Source organism: Piliocolobus tephrosceles, chromosome 4 (genome assembly GCF_002776525.5).
Source record: "Piliocolobus tephrosceles isolate RC106 chromosome 4, ASM277652v3, whole genome shotgun sequence".
In the NCBI taxonomy this organism is placed as follows: domain Eukaryota; kingdom Metazoa; phylum Chordata; class Mammalia; order Primates; family Cercopithecidae; genus Piliocolobus; species Piliocolobus tephrosceles.
Genome location: NC_045437.1, coordinates 16,156,930 through 16,179,877, shown reverse-complemented (window position 1 = coordinate 16,179,877; position 22,948 = coordinate 16,156,930). Strand labels below are relative to the sequence as shown.

Below are 22,948 nucleotides of genomic sequence, written 5' to 3'. Positions count from 1 at the left end.
TACAGGAGGAGCCCCACTGTGAGTAGCCTCCTGCTCCTCCCACGCCATCCTCCAGCTTAGATCTCCTCCAGGTTTCCACTGAGGGCTATGCTGGCTCCTCTCCTGCTTCCAGACTGTGCACATCATACTTCCCCATTCCCTTTGCCCAGCACCTTCTTCAGGGTCTTTATCCATTGTCTATGCCCTAAGCACCATGAGAGAAATAAACAGTCCTTTTCATCTTACCAGAAGCCCACAGTCAGCCTTTCAGGACTGTCTGATGACTCGTGAATGAAGCACTGAAGAAATAATGAGTGAATGATATGCAAGTACAATGATGCAGAACCAGGACCATCAAAGGGGGTTGGGGAAGAGGCTGCAGCAAGGAGCCGGCAGTACTTTGTCTGCTGGTTCAGATTCCTGTAGGGAAGGGGTTGGAAGTTAATGCCCTGCAGTCTCCCCTGTGGATCACAGGCGTGCGTGTGTTTGTGTGTGTACCTGGGGATAGACAGGTAGGCCTCCTTGGGGGATATACTTGTTGTCATGAGACCTTAGTTCTTTTCAAGTAACCATTTTGAAGCCTTAAAAAAAAACCCTTTTAGGGAATAGGAAGCAGTACCCCAACTGATATCTGGGTGGCCAACATCTTGGCCACTATCTTTCTGGTAAGCACATCCCTTACAGAATGCTCGTCAAACACAGACTATTCTAGTTTGAATATTTCAGTTTGTATATGCACAACAGACATTCAACATAAGTAGAAACAGTGAATTCCTTCTGTGAACCAGGCACTGGGCTGGGCCTTGGAAGTCGGGTTAGAGACCTGGGAGATGAACTTCCTTCCTTTCCAACTGCTCTGTTGCTGCTGATGCTGTGTGATACTCTTACTTATCCGTGCTTAGAGTGAACTATCCAGGTTTTCTTAGTGACAAGAAAATTACGGAAATTTAGGAACAAGGAACAGAGGATATAGCAAGGAGAGGAGGGTAGAAACGGTTTCATAAAATTATCGACACCAAAAAATGCCATCTGCAGGCTAATAAACAATACAACATGTACACAAGTATAGTCTTAGTTCATTCTCACGCTGCTATGAAGAAACACTTGAGAGTGAGTAATTTATAAAGAAAGGAGGCTTAATTGACTCACAGTTCCGCATGGCTGGGAAGGTCTCAGGAAACTTACAATCATGGTGGAAGGAGTCTCCTCACAGGGTGGCAGGAGCGAGACTGAGGGCTGAGTGAAGGGAGAAGCCCCTTATAAAACCACCACATCTTGCGAGAACTCAGTATCACGAGAACAGCACAGGGGAAACGGCACCCATGATTCAATTATCTCCACCTGGTCCCACCCTGGACAGGTGGGGATTATTACAATTCAAGGTGAGCTGTGCGTGGGGACACAGCCAAACCATTTCAAGGAGCCTCCTTTTGTTTAAGGAATCATGGAGCTACTGTAAGGTTCTAATATATAATATTTTAGAGAAAAGAAATTTCCCCAAAATATTATGCCTGGGGGGCATTTCCCCATCGTTTTAAGTCTTAACTTGATTTTGCCCTTGGAGACTTCCTGAAGTGGGAATTAATTATTCATTATTTTTCTCTCCTATTACAAGCTTTCCACATACTCTTACATGAGAAAGGTGAGTGGCCTCTGTTGGAGAGTTCTTATGTGTATTTGGACTTTCTTTACTGGAGCTGTCTCATTTTCTAAACTGTCTCAGATTCAGCGCCTATGGACTTTTTTTTTTCCTCAGATGCATTTCCAGTTTCCTTTTCTCAGATATAGATTGTCAAATCATCTAGCTCACTAGTGTTAATCACTCTGTTCCTAATATACAGCAATAAAAATTCAGAAGAGAATCTTAGTAAGGTTACCTGCAGGAGTTCAAGAATGTGGCGTGTTCTTAAAACTAGAGGACAAGGTTGATTTCAACCATTGTTAGCATTATGTTTCTGTAATCTTAGCCCTGAATAAATTACTCAAGCATCACAAATATCATTAGACAAACAACAACAACAAAATCCCACCCAGCAGCACCATTTGTATGTCTATTCCAGTGTCTACTTGTGTCATACAGTTTGTTTCTAACTATTAGAGGTCACAGGTGAAAAGGACAGGTTAATTAGCCCAGCCTTCTATGCAAAACTATTTGCATAGCATTTTCTCCATAGTAATTTTGAGAGAGAGAAAGGATAGACTTTACAACACGTAACTGTGGGGTGGGAGGTTTATTATTAAACAGAGATAATAAGTGTTGGAAACTACACACAGCAACTGGAGTTTAGCTTTTATGTGTCTTGGTTGCCAGCAGCTTTTACCACTTCAACAGATCCTCGCAACAACAATTAGAATTCAGGGGAAGCAGGAGGAAGGTGATGAATCTTGCAAACCTGTTTCTGGTAGCACATCAGCACTGGTCTGGGGCATGGGGACGCCTGGTTCTTCCTCTCTCCTGCCCCATGTTGTCCACACTGGCTGCGGCACACATCTGTCTAGTGACAGATTTTAGAATAGCAAACCCTGGGCTGTATCAAGCGCCAAACAAAGGCCAAATGACACAATAAAAGCATCATTTATCTTTCAGAAACTTCTCCGCTACTGCCAAGAGGGAGGACCCACACCTGGGAAAAAACTGTCTTTCTTATATGGATGAAACCTGAATTGTTTCCACGTTGCTTTTTCCTTACCACCCAGGCCACTTTCCATCGGGTTATCAGGATACTCCTAAGAAGGGGAGTCGGAAATGCCAGATGTTCTCTATCACCTTTAGTTAAAAACCAAGCCTCCTGTTACTAGGGACCATTCAAGATCCACTATTCCCTTTGGTGAGTTACTTAAGGAACTGTGCGTCTCCACCTGCAACCCCATGCCTCCTCTCCTGTTGAATTCCCAACAGCAGTTACTGCCCCTGTCCCCAATCCCCACACTAATGGGGGCCCTACAATTTAGGGCAGAGGTCATTTATTACAAAACCCTCTTGAAACCTGATCTCTCCACTCCTCCCCTAATTTTGGATGCACAGTTTAAGGGATCTCTTAGCACTTAGCGATTGCTTCTTTGATGTGGCAGATACCACAACTGGAATTAGGTCCTCATCAGACTGGGAGCTTCCTGTGGGCAGAAGCTGCATCCACAGAGCTTAGCAATGCTTTGTGTACTCGGTAGGTGCTCAGTAAACCTTTGCATGGACTCTGGGAATATACCCCCTTTGAAGTACAACATACAGTAAAGTACAGACACCTGCAGTGAATGTACAGCTCAATGGATTCCACATGTGTATACACAGAGGTTTACAATGGCCACCCAGAGGAGTGTTACAGAACATTCCCCCAGAGGCTCTCTTGATGCAGGGAATTTAATTGCCCTCCCTTCCACCCTGTGCAGGCAGGCTGGTTGCCAGTAAAGGGATATGAGATGCTCTGATTCATCCGCAGATAGAACCCTTAGGATGAAGGGGAAGGACCTGTCATTCTAGAGTAAAAGTAAGACCAGGAAGAATAAAGAAAACAAAAATTTAAAAATGCAAATGGTGAAAAGCATAAACCATTAACTCTTTTCCTCTTTCCCCACACTCACCCAGAAGCACCGGAGCCAGAGAAATGGCATAGGCGGTCTCAGGATCACCTGCCGCCCCACCACTGCCATGATGCTTGCTTGTGACGCAGAGACCGGAGTGGCTCTGAAATCACTGTCTTCAAAGCAGGTCAAACCTTGCTTGACACTTGCAAAGGTCCAGTCTTTTGCTTTTCAGCTCCCCGCAGGCGCGGACCAACGTGCACTTGAGCCAGATCACCTAACCACAAGGAGGAAGAGAGACAGACAGAGAGAGAAGAGAGAGAGAAAGGAAGCACCTGAGAGAGAGAAAGAGCGAGAGAGAGTCTGAGCCAGATCACCTAGCCACAAGGAGGGAGAGAGAGAGACAGAAAGAGAGAAAGGAAGCACCTGAGAGAGAAAGAGAAAGAAGAGAAAGGAAGCAGCTTCCCCCAACGCTGCGGCCTGGTGTTTCCTCCCGTGTCAAACGAGAGGGCCCCAAATTGATCCCAAATGCTTTTTCATTTCTCAATCCAGCATTTACACCAGCACATTATTCCCAGGGTGTCCAAGACCTCTGCTATGGTTGTGCTGTTGTCCCTGCAAAGGCGCTGGGGATGGCCGAGGTGAGGGATGTTTCTGGGGGCTGAAATACGCCGCCAGGGGAAGGGGCGCCCCGATACCACCCTCAGTGGCTGCTGGTTGGGAGACCGGTGGCCCTGGCTTGAGAAAGTGAAAATGTCCAATCTATTTTGCCTGTAGCCTTGGGTCCCTTTGGATACGGAACCGAGCAGCGGTCCTCCACTTCGCCCTCCCCCGCCGCTGCAAGGGAAAAGAAGGTCGTTTTCCTCGTGTCCCCGGCGAGGCCCTAGAGGAGCCCGGAGCCCCCCGGGGACGCCGCCCAGCCCCGGCGCCCGGCCCCGCCCCTGCGCGATCTCGGCCGCACCCACTTCCCCGGGCGGCGCCCCCTCGCGGCCTGTGACGTCACAAGGCCCCCAGCCGCCTGCGCCCCGCGGTGCGCGCCCGGCTCCGGGACCTGCCGCCGCCGCCCCGCCCTCGGCGCCCACACCCAGGCGCGCCCGCGCGCGCGCCCGGCCCCGTCCCCGCCTGGAAGCCCAGCTGAAGATGGCGAGCCCGGCGCCTCCGGAGCACGCCGCGGAGGGATGCCCAGCTCCCGCAGCCGAGGAGCAGGCGCCGCCGCCGCCCCAGACACCCCCAGGAGAGCGGCAGCAGCAGCAGGAGGAAGCGCCGGAGGTTGGGGCGGCGGAGGGCGAGGGGCTGCAGGTGGAGGAGGCCGCGGGCCGGGCAGCTGCCGCGGTAACCTGGCTGCTCGGGGAGCCGGTGCTGTGGCTGGGCTGCCGCGCCGACGAGCTGCTGAGCTGGAAGAGGCCGCTGCGGAGCCTGCTCGGCTTCGTCGCTGCCAACCTGCTGTTCTGGTGAGAGCTTGGGCAAGGTGGGGGCGCTCCGGAGGGCAGGTGACCTTGGGGCGCCCGGGGCCCCGGGGACCCAGTGCAGGGGGAGCCCGCGGGACACTGCGGAGGAAGAATTGTCAGCACTGCCCCACTTTCTCGGCCACCGGTCTCGAACAGGCAGACGCTCACCGCAACTTTCCTCCGGACGCACGTCCCTATGAGCAGTTGTCGTCCTCCGTGTGCGGATCCAGCCTCAGAGGCGAGGGGGTCGGCCGACCCGCAGGCACCTGCGCCTACAGGTGTTCCCATCGTACTTGAAAACTTCGCCCCTGCTTTCTAAAACTCCCAGGTCTTGACCTGCTCGCCCAAGCTTGCCGGAGCAAACGTGCTTGAACGTGTCTTGGTTCTTGCGGCCCCAGCAGACATATCTGGACCAGATTAGGTACACGTTCAAAACGGTGCCGCATTCATCAGTCACCTGAGATGGGCCCTGAATGATTTGTTTTTCCTTCCCCTGAAGGGTTAGGTTTACTGTCTTTACTCCCTGATGAGAAAACGGGAGGCAAACAAGCAGGTGGAGTATGCCCAGCACCCACCCCCGGGTGTGCCCCGTGTGGAAAACAGGCATGTTTTTAGGTGAAGTACAGGGAGAATACACGGGAATGCCCAGCTCTTGAGCAACAGGTTTGTCTCTCCAAAAGGCGCTGTTCACCAGGAAGGCCAGGCAAGTGTCTGTCTCCTTCGTTGAAAGTGGCGTCCTGTCATCCGTTACCACGCTATTGAGGGCGGAGAAAAGCTTTCTTTGTTTGCTAAGTGTCCTTATAACAAACATGACCCACACGGTGCAGAATAATCAGCTCCGGTGACAGATACCTTGTTACAGGACAGATTTCAATCTTAAAGTTGAGAAATAAATTGCACAAAATAGACAGCCTGTCATTTTCTAGGTTAACTTGAGCGAGGTGAATATTTTCCTGCAGATCTCTACTCGTCCTGGTGTTTTCTCTTAAAACGAGCTCTGTCTTGTCGGAGGTCCCTGAAAGTGGATTGACTTTGGGTCTCTTAGCTACCTGTGTTTCTAGAGTTTATTCTAAATCTGTCTTATTATGGAGTTATGCGAGCACTCAAATAAGAAGGACAGATTGTCTTATGCTAGATTGGGCAATAGTCTAATAGTCTTAGGGCTGTGTCTCACTAATGTTTTCAATGTTTTTAACATTTTATTTCTTAATTTTAAATTTTATTTCTTTAAAAATCTAATACAGTCTCATAGTTCAAAAGTTTTAAAGGTACAAAAGGGTAAGCATTTTGAAAATCTTCTCATCCCAGTCCCTGGCCGCCCAATTACCTCACGGAGGCAACCAATGTTACTAGTTTCCTGTGACTCTTTCCAGATAGTGTACATTTCAGCAAATACACCATAATCTATGCAAATTGTGGAATACCATATGAGCTCTCCCTTTTCCTAGTATTTCTTAGTGATTGCTTCCTTGTTCTTTTTCAGCTGCTTCAGAATTCTATTGTAAGGATGTCTCAAATTACTTAACCTGTCTCCTACTGAGGCAGTAATGTTTCCAAGCTTTTGCTATTTCAGCGTTATAGCTAATGACCCTGTACATGCATAATTTTGCATGTATGCAAGTATTTTAGAGAACTTCCCAGAAGTGGAATTGCTGGGTCAGATGGCATGTGCGCTTGTAATTTTGATGGCTATCACCATATCGCATGCAGTTCCTTAGGGTTCTAACAATTGATACTCCCAGCAGCAATGTGTGTGACTGCCTACTTTGCTACACCCTTGCCAAGAATATTTTATGAAACTTTTTGATCCTATAAATCTGATAGGTGAAAAAGACTATCCCAAAATGTTTTTATTTTGCAATTCTCTGAGCATTTTATCTTATGTTTAATAACCACTATAGTTACCTTTTATCAACATTTTTGTTTATAAATAACCTATTTTTTCAAGTAGGCCATTGTTCTTTTCCTTATTGATTTATAGGAGCTGTTTTTATATTAAAGACTGTAGCCTAATTTCTGTAACATGAGTTGCAAACTTTTTTTTCTAGGATGTTTTCTTTAATGACACCTATTGAAAATAATATTTTTACATAAAATAATTGAAAGGCATATTTGGTGGTATTCAGGGGTATTTTCTTCCAACCGTTTTATTTATGACTGATGGAGAGAAAAACATTGGCCAGCCATTCCACCTAGATACAGCCTTCTCCTTATCCGTTTTATTTCATCTCCTGTTTGTGGCATCTGCGTTCCATGCCTGTATTTTCTTTGACAAAAATGACTGTCCTGTTCTTTAAATTCAGAATTACTTGTTGCTTTTGCATTATAATTCACTGGAATTTATGACCCATTTATTAATGTCATTAAAGTTTTGATTTTTTCCCCTTTTCTTTGTTGCTCTGGGGGTTAAAATGATTTTCAAGGACATTACTTTTTTTAAAATAATGTATGTCTTCTCAGCTGATCTTAAATGATATGGTACTCTGACCTTCCGTGTCTTGGGAACTCTAAAGCACTGTATTTTCTATGAGAAAAAAAAATCAATTTTAAAACTATGAGGAACCCAACCAAATCTGTCTTAAACAATGGGATGTTGTTTTCACTTTAATTGATGTTATCTTAGTTTTGTAGAAATAAACTTTTTAAAGAGATATTTTTGAATGATTTAGCACCTGGCATTAGCAATGGGTTTCAGGAGTCTGAATTGGACTCAAAAGCTTCAACATTTATTACCTGCCTATTATCTGCAAGATTTTGGGCAAAAATTATGACACAGCCGTAACCAACGGGTATAACTCAAAGTTGGATGAATTAAGTGAGGTGGAAGATTCGGGAAAGGATAATTCGTTTTGATATGGTTTTTGGGAGCAGTGGTATTGTGGATGGAAGAGATTGGGGGGTTCTTAATAAGAAGATCGTGCTTGAAGCAGACCTCAGTGGACAGGAATGATTTGGGAGATCTAGTACATGATCAAGAGCATTCTAACACTGAGGAATACAATGAACACAGTAGCATCTTGAAGGTGTACCTAATATTTCAACCACCACACAGTGTACAGATGCAATGGCAGCATGGGTTGGTAGAAAATGTGGTGAGAGATAAGGTTGGCTAGGTGGTTTGTGGGGTCAGTAGTTGCCTCAGATGCTATGTTGTATGTTTGGATTTGTTTTTTCTATAGGCAACAGGGACCAAAAAAATACTTTGTAGAAGTGTCCACAAATAATTTAACGGATAAGTTTGTTGTGGTTCATTTATTTATTATAAATTGTGATACTATATAACAACGAAAATACAGCTTTAGCCACAACAGGGATGAATTTTCCAAATGTAATTTTGGTCAAAAGATGCACAAAATAATATATGCTGAATGATTCCATTAAGTTTTTTTTTTTTTTTTTTTTTTTGAGACGGAGTCTCATTCTGTTGCCCAGGCTGGAGTGCAGTGGCCTGATCTCAGCTCACTGCAAACTCCGCCTCCTGGGTTTACGCCATTCTCCTGCCTCAGCCTCCGGTGCAGCTGGGACTACAGGCGCCCGCCACCTCGCCCGGCTAGTTTTTTGTATTTTTAGTAGAGATGGGGTTTCACCGTGTTAGCCAGGATGGTCTCGATCTCCTGACCTCGTGATCTGCCCGTCTCCGCCTCCCAAAGTGCTGGGATTACAGGCTTGAGCCACCGCGCCCGGCCTCAATTAAATTTTAAATGGTGCAGAAACTGAACAGGATTGGTCAGGGATACACACATAGGAGATAAAACTACAAAGAAAATAAAAGACATTCTCGAATCAGATACATACAGGCAGATACACACATACGCGTTCTTATCTATGATATATTTTATGAAAAATACTAAAATATGAAAAAATGCTAAAATACGATATTCACTGAGAACTCAGAGGAGTTTGGTAAAATAGAGGCCACAGAGGGTGCCTGTCTCAAAAAGCAGGGTTTCCACAACTGAAATAGATTGGGCAACAGTCACATAGTTTTGTGGTGATGAGGGGCCTCAGATAATAATATCTCACTCATTTCACCAATGAAGAGCATGTTTTTAGAATTTTTTCCTTCATTTAAAATTTTATTTATTTAAAAATTAACTAACGTAGCCTTACAGTTCAGATATTTAAATGTACAGAAGGGTAAACATTTTGATGTCTTCCCACGCCTGTCCCTGTCTATGCAGTTTCCTCTCAGAAGCAACTGATGTTATACTTGTAAGCACATCCTGAAATAGAATGAGCCCAATGTAATAGAAAATGTCGGGGGTTTTTTTGGTTGGTTTTTACAATATCAACTTTTTGTGGTTTACCACCAAGAAAATGCACATACTGTAAGTATACAGTCATATGTATTATATATGCTATATATGCCTGTGTAACCGCACTGGCAGTCGAGAGCTAGAATATTTCATCACCCTTAAAGGCTTCTTTGCATCCCTGTTCTGTCAGCACCCACCCCTGGGGACTGATCTGTTTTTGTCACTGTTGACTAGGTTGGACTTCCCTAAAGCTTTGTGTTATTGTGTTATTTAGGGTAATGTCTTTTCTTTTCCCCCGCGAGATGGAGTCTCGCTCTGTCGCCCAGACTGGAGTACAGTGGTGTGATCTCGGCTCACTGCAACCTCTACCTCCTGGGTTCTAGCGATTCTCCTGCCTCAGCCTCCTGAGTAGCTGGGACTACAGGCGCCCACCACCACGCCTGACTAATTTTTGTATTTTTAGTGGTGATGGGGTTTCCCCATGTTGGCCAGGCTGGTCTCGAACTCCTGACCTCAGGTGATCCGCCTGCCTCGGTCTCCCAAAGTGTGTGATGTCTCTTGTGTCTGGCTTTGCTTACTCAGCATCGTTTTGTGATTCATCTCCGCTGTGTATCAGTGATCTGCTGCTTTGTATTGCTGGGTAGTGTATCACTTTGATGATGTACCACGCTTTGTTTATCCATTTGCTAGTTGATGTTCTCTCAGGTAGTTTTCATGTTTGACTATTATGAATAAAGCTATTGGAAAGCATCAGGTAGCGGTCTTTGTGTGAAGTGTCTGTGTTTGGTGAGGAATATGGTAAATCCTGATGGTTGCCTTGGATAGGCACAGAATGGAGTAAAAGGTCTGTCTCCTAAGTCTTGCTGATCGTCGTATTGAAATTTAATGGCTTATGATGCAGCTCCTCTTTCGGGCATGTTACCTCTGCAGCCTAGAAAGCGTCTCTGATGTGATTTGGCTTTGAACCCATGGTTGGAGACCCTGGCATTTAGAATAGTCCAGGCAGAGGTCTTTTTCCTTAGTGCCTGTGGCATTGCATGACGATGGCATTACCTTCTATTGGTATAAATAGTAAAGCTGTAGGAAAGTGATTTGCCTGAGGTGACCACACAGGGGCACCCCTGGCAGGAGACCTGGGGCACTCTGACTTTTCAGGCGTCTCAGGCTGGGCACCAGGCAGTCCTGAATGCCAGCAGGACCTCGCAAGAGTTCTTGGAGCACTGTCTGTCCAATTGTTTTGGAAGGTTGCAGGGTTCAACTTCCCGCTTGATATCAAGCACCACTTCTCTGCTAGCATGAATGGGGTGCCCCAGCTTGCGATAGAGCCATGGCTCTCAAAGTGAGGTCCTGGTCCAGCAGCATCCACATACGAGTGTCACCTGGAGATGCAAAATCACGGGCCTCCTCCACACTCACTGAACAGGAATCTGCAGCTGGGCCCAAAGCGTCTGGGTTTTCTCCAGCTCTCCAGGTGATTTGATACATGTTCCAGTTTGAGAACCTCTGTGTTTGAGCACGTTCTGGAATTGTGAGCTATCTTCTCCATAAGGCTGCATTTCCATTGCTGGGCGGCACTCGCTGGTGTTTTCCTTACATGAAGGCCTTTGCTTGATTGTCTCGCAGCTGCCCAGGATGTAGGCCCCTCCCCAGGACCGCCCTTTGTCTGTTTCAAAATCCATTCTCTTCTTGGTTCCCACTGAGTCTTCTCTTCCCCGACTGAGAAATCCTGGGCGCCTCCACTCACCGCTGTCCTGTGTGGTTTGCAGATCCTTCTGGCCGGGCTTCAGTGCATCTGTATTCTGCCTGGAATGCAGCATTCCTGAGGTGGCCTGACTGCTGTGTACTCTCTCCCTTCTTCCTGGATGGCGTCCTTCTAGCCTCAGAGCCTGAGATAGAATTTCTTTACTATAGTTGACAATAACTCCCTTTTACAGATGCTACTATTGCTGCTTGTTAGACTCTTAAAAATAAGTAAATATATATCATTTAGTGCTTTGTCAAAGTATGGCTATATGTATAGTTATATATAGTTACAGTTTGTCAAACTTGACTAAAGTTATTATAAATATATGTAGCATCATATTTAAACCTTGCAGGAACCCGGTGAGGTATGTGTTGTTCCCATTTTACACAGGAGGAAACGAGAGGTCCAGAGAAGTTAACTGAACACCAAACATGACGTTGACCTGTTCTGTTTAATAGAATGTTTGCAGTGATGGACCTAGTCTGCCTTTGTACCACCTGTTATGGTAGCTTCTTGTGGCTGTTGAGCATGTGAAATGTGGCTAGTGGGACTCGGAATGCCATTTGACTTTTATTTAAGTGTAAGTTTAAATAGCCACACATAGCTAGTAGCTGCTGTGTTAGCACAGTCTTAGATAAGGGCTGAAGCTGGATAATGTAGCAGCGTCCATTTTCTGTAAATTCAATGATTTTTCTACTCCGTCTCTCTAAAGAACAATAGGAGACTATTAGGGCTTACTTTTTTCAGTATTACAGAGTTTTACACTTAATGATTTCAGCACAGAGTGAACAAAATTATATTGGGAGAGGGTTGCTTCTGCATGAATGAGAAGGATCTTTTTAGGCTGTCAGCCAGCCGGCTCCAAGTTCCTTGCCTTATCTGTGTTCTGTCTGAGTAGTCGGTACCTGTGAATGAGTGTCTGCTCCCTGCCCAGTGTGGTCAAGGGGGTATACCTGGGCCCAGGGGGTGTACCAGAAGCCCAGTGCCTGAACTTAGCCTACGCACTGGTTTAGGAGACACAGCTGATTTGGTGAATTGATTGAGAGACTGTGTCACAGTTCTAAACTGCATGTCACGGTCTCCAGGGCTTTACAGTTCAGGACAAAGTGGGGATGGGGGAGGTTTGGAATAGCTGATGAAAGTCTCGTGATATTTATTGTATAAATCTACAAGAAAAGGTGTACTTTTAAAAGTGAGGTTAATGGTGATGGATTTCCTCGTAGGACAAACTCAGGAAGAAGTGGGACATGAGCACTGGATGTTGTCCGGATGGAGAGACTCTCCTGACTCGCACCGAGGGTCTGTTTTAGGGACAGAGAATTAATCTTGGGTTGCCGGATCCACATGAGGTCTGAAACGCTGTAGATGTTAAAAAAAGGTTTGGTGAAATGAGCTGGACTAGAGGATATTCTCCTATGATGAATAAGGTGGGGCTATTTAAAGACTGAGAGTGGGCTGGGCACGTTGGCTCACAATTGTAATCTCAGCACTTTGGGAGGCTGAGGTGGGCAGATCACCTGAGGTTAGGAGTTCAAGACCAGCCTGGCCAACATGGTGCAACTCCATCTCTATTAAAAATATAAAAACTAGCCGGGCGTGGTGGCATGCGCCTGTAATCCCAGTTACTTGGAAGGCTGAGGCAGGAGAATCCCTTGAAGCCAGGAGTTAGAGGTTGCAGTGAGTTGAGATCACGCCACCACACTCCAGCCTGGGTGACAAAGTGAGACTCTGTCTCAAAAAAATAAAAATAAAAATAAATAAATAATAAAAACAGTGAGAGTGGAGTGGAGGGGAGTGGAGGTTTATGTGCTTCCTAAGGGGAATACCCAGAGGTGAGGCTGCAGATTGAAAGGGTGGGACCAGGTTTTGAAGACGTTACTATTGCACTATGCTAAGGAATTTGGATGACATCAAATAAGCAATACCCATCTCTTACCTTAGTATGAATACCATCATATTCCTCCCTTTCTTTCAGGACCTCCATTAAAATACGCAACAAGTATTTTTTTTTTCTTTCTTTCTTTTTTTAAAATTGAGACGGAGTGTTGCTCTGTCTTCCAGGCTGGAGTGCAATGGCGTGATGTTGGCTCACTGCAACCTCTGCCTCCTGGGTTCAAGCAATTCTCCTGCCTCAGCCTCCCGAGTAGCTGAGATTACAGGCCCCTGCCACCACACCCAGCTAATTTTTGTATGTTTAGTAGAGACAGGGTTTTACCATGTTGGCTAGGATTACCTTGAACTCCTGACCTCAGGTGATCTGCCCGTTTCGGCCAGCTGAGCCACCATGCCTGGCCAAAATATGCAACAAATATTTCTTGAGGGTGTGCTATATGCTGACACTGTTCTCGGTGCAAGGGATTTAACAGTGGACAAACAGATAAGATCCCTATTCTCCCAGAGCTGGTATTCTAGTGGTGAAAGTGGTAGAAAAAAGACAGTAAGCAAATGTACAAAATGCCAGAAGGAGCTGGATGTTATGAAGAAAACTAGCAAGGACAAGGGATAGAGAGGGACAGAAGTGATTACTTTGTTGAGTGGTCATCATTGGCCTTTCAGGAAAGGTCCTTGAGCAGACATCTGAAGAGCAAGTCAGGGAATGATCCAAACACTCTGGAGGGGAGTGTTTCAGGCAGAGGGTATGGCACACACAAAAGCCCTGGGATGGGAGTGGGCTTGGGGTGTTTGCAGGGCGGCAAGGAGGCCATTGTGGCTGGGGCTGGGTGAGCAAGTGGGAGGCAGTGGTCGTTCAGCTTGGAACTTCATGCTACAGCGGTGCCAGAGGCTGCTTGTCAGCTTTCTGCCAGCCCTTCTGGATGAATTAGGGGAGCAAGAGCCTGGGGCCAGGCACCAGCTAGGACACCATTGCAGGAGCACGTGGTGGTGCAGAGAGGCTGAGCCAAGGTAGTGGGGGTGGGGAAGAGGAGATGGATTTGGGGTAACTCTGAAGATAAAAGCAGGAGGACAGAATGATTTGGTGGGTAGGGGGAGGGAAAGGCTATGGGCTAGATGACTTAGGCTATGGGCTAGATGAGGAGTGCCTGGTAGTGACCTTAACCAATGTAAGGGTGGCTGAAGTTGTGGCAGACTGAGGTTGCCCAGGTTTGGTGATGTTGCATCAGACGTGCCTGGAGCTCACCAGGCACCCACGTATCACTACACTGTTAGACACAGACTGACGCTCAGAGTGCAGGTAGAGTTTGAAGTATGGAGTTTTATGTGTTGGAGTTTAGTCATTGCAGCCTTGGGAACGTGTGAAATTTCCTGGGGAAAGCTGGGGGAGAGTGTTGGGGAGATTGAATTACCACAGTGGGTGACCAGGAAGAGCACCTTGAGAAGGAGAGTGGCAGCAGAGGGGAGTCCCTGGAGAGGGTTGTTCTAGAGCAGCCTGTGTGGCGATCATGAATGTCATCTAGTACTTGATTTGTAGTTGCTCCTTCCTGGCCTTAGCTGTAGCAGTTTCTATAGGGGCCTGGTGGTCTCCAGTCACACCCGAAGGGGACCACACTCTTCCTTTCTCCGTGGCACCACCTCCTCACTGCAGCATTGTGGCTCAGTGGAGGACATGGCTATCCACTCTATTTCTGGGCCTCTCTGTGATTTCGTTCTCAGGCTGGCTCCCGACTTGGCCAACAGGAATTCAAGTAGTTTAGGAAATCTTTTCTCTCTGCCATGGTCTGAATATTTGTGTCCCCTTAAATTGCATATGTTGAGACCTTCTCCCCAGTGCCTTAGTTTTAAGGGGCAGAGCCTTTAGGAGGCTATTAGGTCATGAAGCGGGGAGTCCTCATGAGTGGGATTAGTGCCCTTATAAAAGGGGTCAGAGGTAGCTTGTTCACTTCTTCCACCATGTGAGGACACAGCAAGAAGGTGCCATCTGCAAAGCAGAGAGTGAGCCCTCAGCAGATGCCAAAAATGCCGGCGCCTTGATCTTGAACTTCCCAGCCCCTAGAATTGTAAGACATGAGTTAATGTTATGTATAGGCCACCTAGTTAATAATATTTTTGCTACAGCAACCCAAGTGGACTAAGCACCCTCTCTGTAATGCTTGGCCTTCACCCTGATGAGATACCTTAGTTTGAATGTCAGAAGCTACATTTCACCAGTGTTTCTATTTTCATTCCCTTTGTAGAGTCTTAACATCCTACTCCCTCCCATTCTTATTCCATTCTCTAGATGCCTGGAGATGCCTGGGTGGGTATTCCAAAGGACACTAGAATTTGTGGGGAAGGGGACAATGGAGAGGCAAGGTCAATTATATGGTGGGGGAAGGTGACAGCGTGAAGCTCTGGGGAGGACCGAAGGGGCTGGGTGAGGAGGACACCTTTTCTGGGCAAAGATTGGTATACCTTTTGAGTATACACCCGAGATTAATTCTCTGTCCCCAGAACAGACCCTCAGTATGAGTCGGGAGAGTCTCTCCATCCGGACAACGTCCAGTGCTCATCTCCCACTTCTTCCTGCGTTTGTAGTCCAAGTGGCGGGGATTCACACGTGTTCTCTGATTTCTCTCTGAAGGAGGGTTGTAATCCACTGCAGTTGAGGAGGTTAAGGCAGGACAAGGCACCTGCAGAGACTGGCTGTAAGCTTTAGTGGGGAGGCACAAATGACTGGGGGAGAATGCTAGATTACACTTGTTTTGTTTTGTTTTGTTTAATTTATGTTTGGCCATTTCTTCAGTGCAGACATTTTATATCAGGCTCCTGTATCTTCATCTTTGTCCTCATTGACCATTTTTTTCCAAGGTGCCTTTTTAATGGAGTACTACTGATTTTAGTATTGTAGTCACCGCTATACTATGTTAGTTTAACAGTAAATATCTTACGAGAAATTTCCCATTTGCTAAAGATAAAATGAGTCCAAGATATCCATGTGCAATTTCGAACGTACTTTTAGAAGCATGCAGTTGTGAAGTATTTTCAAATGTTTTGCCAGATGATTCAGTGTAGTGCTCTTTGTTTGCTGCTGATTGCAGTTTTTGGAAAGATTTTTCTCTCAGGGATGAAGAAGGCAACACCTAAGTGAAAACACGTTGGGTGAGGTGTGGCCATCTCCACGCTCCTGATGGTAATCCCAGATTGGGAGAAAGAGCCACCACGGGAGACTGGCCTCCCATCTCTTCCCAGACAGTCACCAGACCTTTCACCTGAAAGATGAACTCAGATGACAGAGGGAGCTCTCCTGAGTTGTGGCCACATGGACTTTCTAGGTTTCTAGATAAACCATTGTGGCTATTGTGTAATGAGCCATCCTTCCTTTGACAATTTTGTGGCACACTTTCTGTGGCCTTGCAGAATTTCCTGGATTCCTGCAGTGATCCTTGATAACAGCAGTGACCATTTATGGGGCTCCTGCTTTGCTAGGCACTCGGTGGAGTTTCCTTATTTAATGATCACACCACACCGCAAGGTATCATTGCCCCATTTGGCAGAGGGGATATTGGGGCTCAAGGGATTTAAGTCACTTGTCCCAAGGTAATGGTATTTGGCAGAATGGGGATTCCTGTCAGATTTCTGCTCCCCACCCCGCCCCAATAAACTAGACTGCAAGGGAGACTGCAGGGTACAATCAAAACGTAATTCAATATGACTTCTTCCCTCTGCTTCTAGAAGACAGAGTTAATTTCTTTCTCAGATCAAACCATCACTTTTCACTCACAGAGCTTGCTATCTCCATTTGCTTTATAGAAAAAGGTTAATTTATTTTTCCAAGTAAAATTTTGGCACCAACCATGGCTTCATCCCTTTAGAGCATTCCACCCTGCCACCTTTGTTTTCCATTTTAGGCATTGATTACCAAAGCAGGGTGTGTATTTCTCTGAGTTGTCAGGTGGCCCAATCTCATCATATTTCAGTTCCCTTTTGTATGTGCTCTTTTGACCTGGAGTCAGGGGGCGAGTGGCACTTTCCCTACAGGTAAGATGTCATGTGGGCTCTGGCCTGTTCTTAGCGGACTGCACAGCTTTGTGGTGTAGAGTGCTACGTGAAGTATGCGATGTGGGATGCAAGCCCAGGTGAATCCAGAGTTTGGGGTACCAACATGTTGTGCTGAAGGAGTTCTACTGCCACTCCGAGGGTGGGGTTGGGCTGGGGGACTGGGGGGCATAGTGCTGTTATGGAGGGAGCACAGGATGTGTCTACCTGTGCCTCTTCTCGTCCACTCTGCAAAGCTGCGTGCTCTGTGGGTAGCCCCTCTCCCACCAGGACTGTGACCCCCTGCATCTCTGTTCCCTGCTCTGTCCCTTCCCTGTCATTAGGCCCCCTGTCACCTCTTCAGCGAGGTTATCTCCAGCCTAGACTCCATCTAGGTCTTGCTTGTTAATTTCAGTTTCAGATCTGCAAATATTCTTCAGCGAATTTGGTGTAACTTGAAGGTATTCTGTTAATTTTTCTCTGTGTTTGTTTTTCTAATTCTTAAAAGCCTTGTTAAAACTCTGTTAAGTATCCCTTAGGTCAAAGAAAAAAATTAAAGCTGCAATTACATACTATATAGTAAATGATATAGAGAATACTGTGTATGAAGATCAGTCTCTCCCTCACACACACATACATCTTTAATGTCAATTAATTCCACTGGGTTTTTAATTAAAATGCAGCAATTTCTTACCGTATCTCAGCCGACTTTCCAGACCTGTTTCTAGGAGTGACTGCTGTTTATTATGCTCTTGGCTCGATATAGACTTTTCTAAGTAAAATTATTATTATTATTATTATTATTTTTTTGAGACAGAGTTTCTTTCTTTGTTGCCTAGGCTGGAGTGCAGTGGCACAATCTCAGCTCACTGCAACCTCCTCCTCCCGGGTTCAAGCACTTTTCCTGCCTCAGCCTCCTGAGTAGCTGGGATTACAGGATGTGCCACCACACCCGGATAATTTTGTATTTTTTAGTAGAAACGAGGTTTCTCCATGTTGGTCAGGCTGTTCTCGAACTCCCGACCTCAGGTGATTCATCCACCTTGGCCTCCCAAAGTGCTGGGATTACAGGCGTGAGCCACCACGTCCAGCCTCTAAGTAAAATTCTTAAAATGCTGGTTTTTGATTCAGCAATCTAAGACATTAATTCTCTCCTGGCACCCCGATTCACATAAACTCTTCTCATCCCCCTTCCCTTGTAATGGTATCACAAGTTTGGTTGAAGCATTATGACTATGTACTATTGTTCATATGTAAGCTAAGCAGAGTATCATGTTTACATTTCCTTTCTTGTTCAACGTTGTTTTGCCGTTACTCTTAGAATTCTCAGCCTCACGGTTCCCACTGAATTGGGAAGAGTCCCAGAGTTCCCAGGAACTCAGCCTCTTAGTTCTTCTCAGTTCCCTTCCTTCTGTTCTGGTCTCCCCTGATGCCCCACTGGGCTTGCTGTCCACTTGGGACACACCCATCATCGTTGTTTTCTTTCTCTCCTCTGATGGAGCCCCTGATACTGGACCCTCGCTTAAAACAGGAGGTCAGGTCAAAGTCAACATCCTGAGTGGGGAGGTCCCCATTTCTTCTTCTTGAGAATATTCATGAGAGTGTAAGGTTTTCTTCACATTTGTCCCGAGTTCTTGATTTCTGTTTGTTTCTGTTCCTGAAGCCTTCCTTGGTGCACTCCTCTGTATGGGGAGAGCACATTCTCTAGCTTTGACAGAGTACAGAGGAAATACATGTTTTGAGAACCTGTATGCGGAAAACGCCTTTACCCCACCCTTGCTGTGGATTTCTCATCTGGCTTGATTTGGAGTTCTGGGTTGGGAAGAACTGCTCTTAGAAATTGGAAGCATCGCCTCCTTGTCTCCTCGCTTGCTTCCAGTGTTGCACTTGAGCTGGCAAAAGGCCTGCCAATGCCTGATCTCTTATAGAGATTAGTTTTTCTCCTGGTTTTTCTCCCTGGAAGGTTCTGGGGTTTTCTCTTGATTATTGATATTTGATATTTCACACTGATAGGCCTCTGTTGATCTTTTTTTCATTTATTGTTCTTGGTTTTATGAACAGTCTCAGCTGGAAACTTATGTCTTTCAGTTTCGGAAAATTTTCTTAAAGTCTTCTAACAGTAATTTCCTGGCCAGGTACGGTGGGTCATGCCTATAATCCCAGCACTTTGGGAGGCTGAGGCGGGTGGATCCCTTGAGGTCAGGAATTCAAGACCAGCCTGGCTAACATGGTGAAACCCTGCCTCTACTAAAAATACAAAAATTAGGCAGGCGTGGTGGCGCATGCCTGTCATCCCAGCTACTTGGGAGGCTGAGAGAGGAGAATCACTTGAACCCGGGAGGTGGGGTTTGCAGTGAGCCGAGATCACGCCATTGCACTCCAGCCTGGGAGACAGAGCAAGACTCCATCTCAAAAAAAAGAAAAATGAAAAAAAAGAAAAAGAAAAAGAAAATTCGTCCTCTTTGTCTCTTCTTTTTTTATATTTTGTTTCTAGAGACAGGGTCTCGCTGTGACACCCAGGCTGGAGTGCAGTGAGGAGATCATATCTTAAGCGATCCTCCCATATCAGCCTCCCGAGTAGCTGGGACCACAGGTACACACTACCATGCCTGGCTACGTTTTTAAAATTTTTGTTGAGATGGGATCTTGCTGTGTTGACCAGGCTGGTCTCTAACTCCCGGCCTCAAGCAATCCTCTGGCCTCCGCCTCCTGACGTGAGCCGCCACGCCCAGCCTGTTTTCTTTTTTTTTTCTGGAGAGCTTTACTGGTCAAACGTTGGACTTCTTGGATTGCTCCTGATTTTCTCAGTTTTTCTATTTTCATCTCTGTCTTCTGTTCTGCTTTCAGAAAGCTTTCTGTATCTTTTGCATTCTACTGATTTAAAATTTCTGGTCTCATTTTTAGTTGCAAGACATTTTCCTCATTTTTGATTTTTTTCCTTTTAGATGCACTTATTTTGATTCTTAGCTTTTTGATTCTTAGATTTTTCTCCTCCTTAATAAAAAGGAGAAGATAGTTTATTCGAGGTTTTCTTGTGTGTGTTCTGAGTTCCTTATTTCTGTGTTTTGTCTCTGTTAGGTGTTGAAGGCTTTCCTGAAACATCTAAGGGGTCCTCAGATTTCCTGTTCCTGTTTCACAGTAAAGGGCTCCAAGGCTCAGAGCAGTGTGCTGAGCTGAGGAATGGCCACTTCACAGCGTTCACTGTGGGTCATCAGCATGCTGACCTCTCCTGTGGGGGCGGGGCAGGGAGGGGAAGCCTGACTCCAAGTGTTCTGGGAGCTGTGCCAGGGAGATGGTGAACACGTGGAGGTCCCCATCAGAATGTGCCTGGCATCAGCTCCCTGTTCTCAGCGTGGTTCCTCTGTTCTGCTCTCTTCTGTCTTGTTACCCCCGGGGTGTGAAGCCCTTCCGTTTAATTTTTTCAGAGAACAACCTCCTACTTCTATCGGGGTGGAGGAGGGGTCCTCTCTCCTGACCTTGCTGGGTGGGTAAAGATCTGAAGTTCTAACTGTTCATCATACAGATTTGTAGGCTGGGCACAGTGGCTCACGCCTGTAATCCCAACACTTTGGGAGGCCGAGGTGGGTGGATCACCTGAGGTCAGGAGTTCAGGACCAGCCTGGCCAACATGGCGAAACCCTGTCTCTACTAAGAACACAAAAATTAGCCGGGTGTGGTGGTGTGCACCTGTCCCAGCTGCACGGCCGACTGAGGCAGGAGAATCGCTTGAACATGGGAGGTGGAGGTTGCAGTGAGCCGAGGTCATGCTACTGCACTCCAGCCTAGGTGACATCTTCACACCTGTCCTGGCCCCTGTCTTCTCCCAGTACCTTCCACTCCCAAGCTTTCCTGGGACCTGCAGCTCAGGGGAATGTGCTTTTGGGGGCCTTCCCCTTGCACCCTTGCAGTTCACAAGAAAAGCGCTCTTCCTGCTGCTTGCTCAGTTTTCACCCTGGAGCTTGCTTTCCATCTTCTAGACGTTTGTTGATATCCCCACTGTTGTCTGCTTTCCTGCTTTCTTTTAGCCTCCTGCATGCATATCTTTGTCAGTGTTCTTACTTTTTATTCTGGCGTGGTTTGGGGAGGAAGAGGAGAAAGATATGCATGTTCAGTGTGCTATGCCTGACGATCGGGCTGGCCTCCCCACCTGAATGCTGCCTCCAGCGGGGCAGAGAGCAGTCTGCTGCTTCAGCCATGTATCCCAGCACCGTGGCATATGGTAGGTGCTCAGTAATTGAATGGGTAAAACTTCAGTGACACCTTCTGCTTTTTCATCCACTTCCTCATGATTCCCATACTTTTGGGAAAGGTGGCCAAGTTCTCTGCTCACCTCCCTTGAGAAGAAGAATTTCTGCTCTTTTCCCATTTCTTTTCCAAAATACTGTGTGGTTGTGATAATTCCTATCCAATCCAAGTGCAGCACGTTGTAGATTTTAAATTAAAAATTGGCATGATGATAATTTATTACTGAGTAGTAATACATGTCTGGATTTTGAAAAGTTTACTAAGTAGACTATTAGTGAATGGAGTATATTTAGTTCTAGCTAGTCTCACTAAAGCATGAGAATGGCATTTTATTACAGCATTTCTTTTCATTTGTAAAACATTTATTTATTTTTTCTTTTTTATTGAGACAGGGTGCTGCTCTGCTGCCCAGGCCGGAGTGCAGTGGTGTGATCTTGGCTCACTGCAACCTCCACTTCTGGGCTCAAGCAGTCTTCCCACCTCAGCCTCCCGAGTAGCTGGGACTACAGGTCTGTGCCACCACACTCAGCTAATTTTCTACATGTTTTGTAGAGATGGGGATGCACTGTGAGGTCTCACTCAACTCCTGATTGAGCCAGCCTGGGGAACACAGTGATCCTCGCACCTCAGCTTCCCAAAGTGCTGGGATTGTGAGCATGAGCCACTGTGTACCCAGCGTGTAAAATGGAAACAAATAGAGCACGATTTGTGAATGAAAGGCCCCCGTATCAAACTCTAAATCCTAGGTGTCTTCAGCCTACCTTGATCTGACATTGAACTTTAACTGTACTGGGCCTCGAAGGACTTGGTGGGGTCTGTCACTTATAAAGGATGGTTAAAGGTGGTTCTTAGTGTTTAAAAATCTCTTGGGAGAGATGACATGGAAAACAGCAACTAGTTCGATATGACAAATATGAGTAACAGGTACCCAGGCCGCTGCTACTGTGGGAAGGAACAGGAGTCCTCCGAATCCGGTGGCTGCAGGGAGGTCACACTTTTGTGAGTCGTGAATGCTATAAGTAGAAGTGGTTTGGGTGAATCCACATAAGCAGAGCCTTCCAGGCTGAAGGAGTCACGAAGGCTCCAAGGGTGACAATGAATGACATGGGTCTGGTTTGTTTCATTAGGAAATACTCACTGAGAACATGGTAGGTAGAATCACGGTGCCAGACGCTGGGTATACGGTGTCGTCTTTCCTCATGGAGCTCACAATCTGGGGAGGAAACTCAGGTCAGAGATCCTTTCCAGCACATTCTCATCAGTGCCATGCTAGCGGTATGTAGGAGGGGCAGCCATGGTGGTTGGTAGTCAGGAAAGACCTAGAAGAAGTGGCATTTTAGCTGGACATACAGAGTCAGTAGGTGTTGGCCAGGTTGCCAGGGTGTGCAGGGGAAGGATTTGTTCCAAGCCAAGGGAGCAGCACGTGTGAAAATCCGGAGGGAGGAGTGCGGACTGCCAACAAGGTGCAGGGAGTTCCGTGTGGTCGGGAGGTGGGGAGATGGAAGGGGCGGGGGTGAGGCAGGGCGGGAGGTAGGTAGGGCACGGTGAAGAGCCTGGTACTGGAGTGGAGGGGTTTGGGTTTCATCCTGATGCAGTCAGAAGCAGGGGCTGCCCAGGCCCCTCCCGTGTAGTTCCTTACCCCTGGGGCGAGGAAGTCATGCCAGCGGTCACGGGGTGAGGCTGGAAAGGAGACAGGTCCGGATCCTCAAGGGCTTGGGCACTAGTTCTAGGACTGGGACCTCTTTCAGGCCTGGAGAACCGATGGGCCATTATAAACAACCCTGGCACGGACGGATTGATTCTTTGTAGAAAGCACTTGAGGCGCAGTGAGGAGGGGTGGGTGGGAG

The 22,948-nt window shown here is 46.6% G+C and overlaps 1 protein-coding gene and 1 long non-coding RNA gene across 3 annotated transcripts in view; one reads left to right on the top strand and one right to left on the bottom strand.

The window, feature by feature from the left end:
- LOC111546786 overlaps positions 1-4,409 on the bottom strand; it is a 62,225-nt gene extending 57,816 nt beyond the window's left edge. For both annotated transcript variants that reach the window (XR_004228905.1, XR_002732920.3), the window contains exon 1: positions 3,559-4,409. This is a non-coding gene — a long non-coding RNA (uncharacterized LOC111546786). The remainder of the gene's footprint in view (positions 1-3,558) is intronic.
- A 111-nt stretch (positions 4,410-4,520) lies between these two features.
- RETREG1 (reticulophagy regulator 1) overlaps positions 4,521-22,948 on the top strand; it is a 146,469-nt gene continuing 128,041 nt past the window's right edge. The window contains exon 1 of the mRNA XM_023218263.2: positions 4,521-4,949. Coding sequence (XP_023074031.2) covers positions 4,639-4,949 — 311 coding nt within the window. The 5' untranslated portion in view covers positions 4,521-4,638. The remainder of the gene's footprint in view (positions 4,950-22,948) is intronic.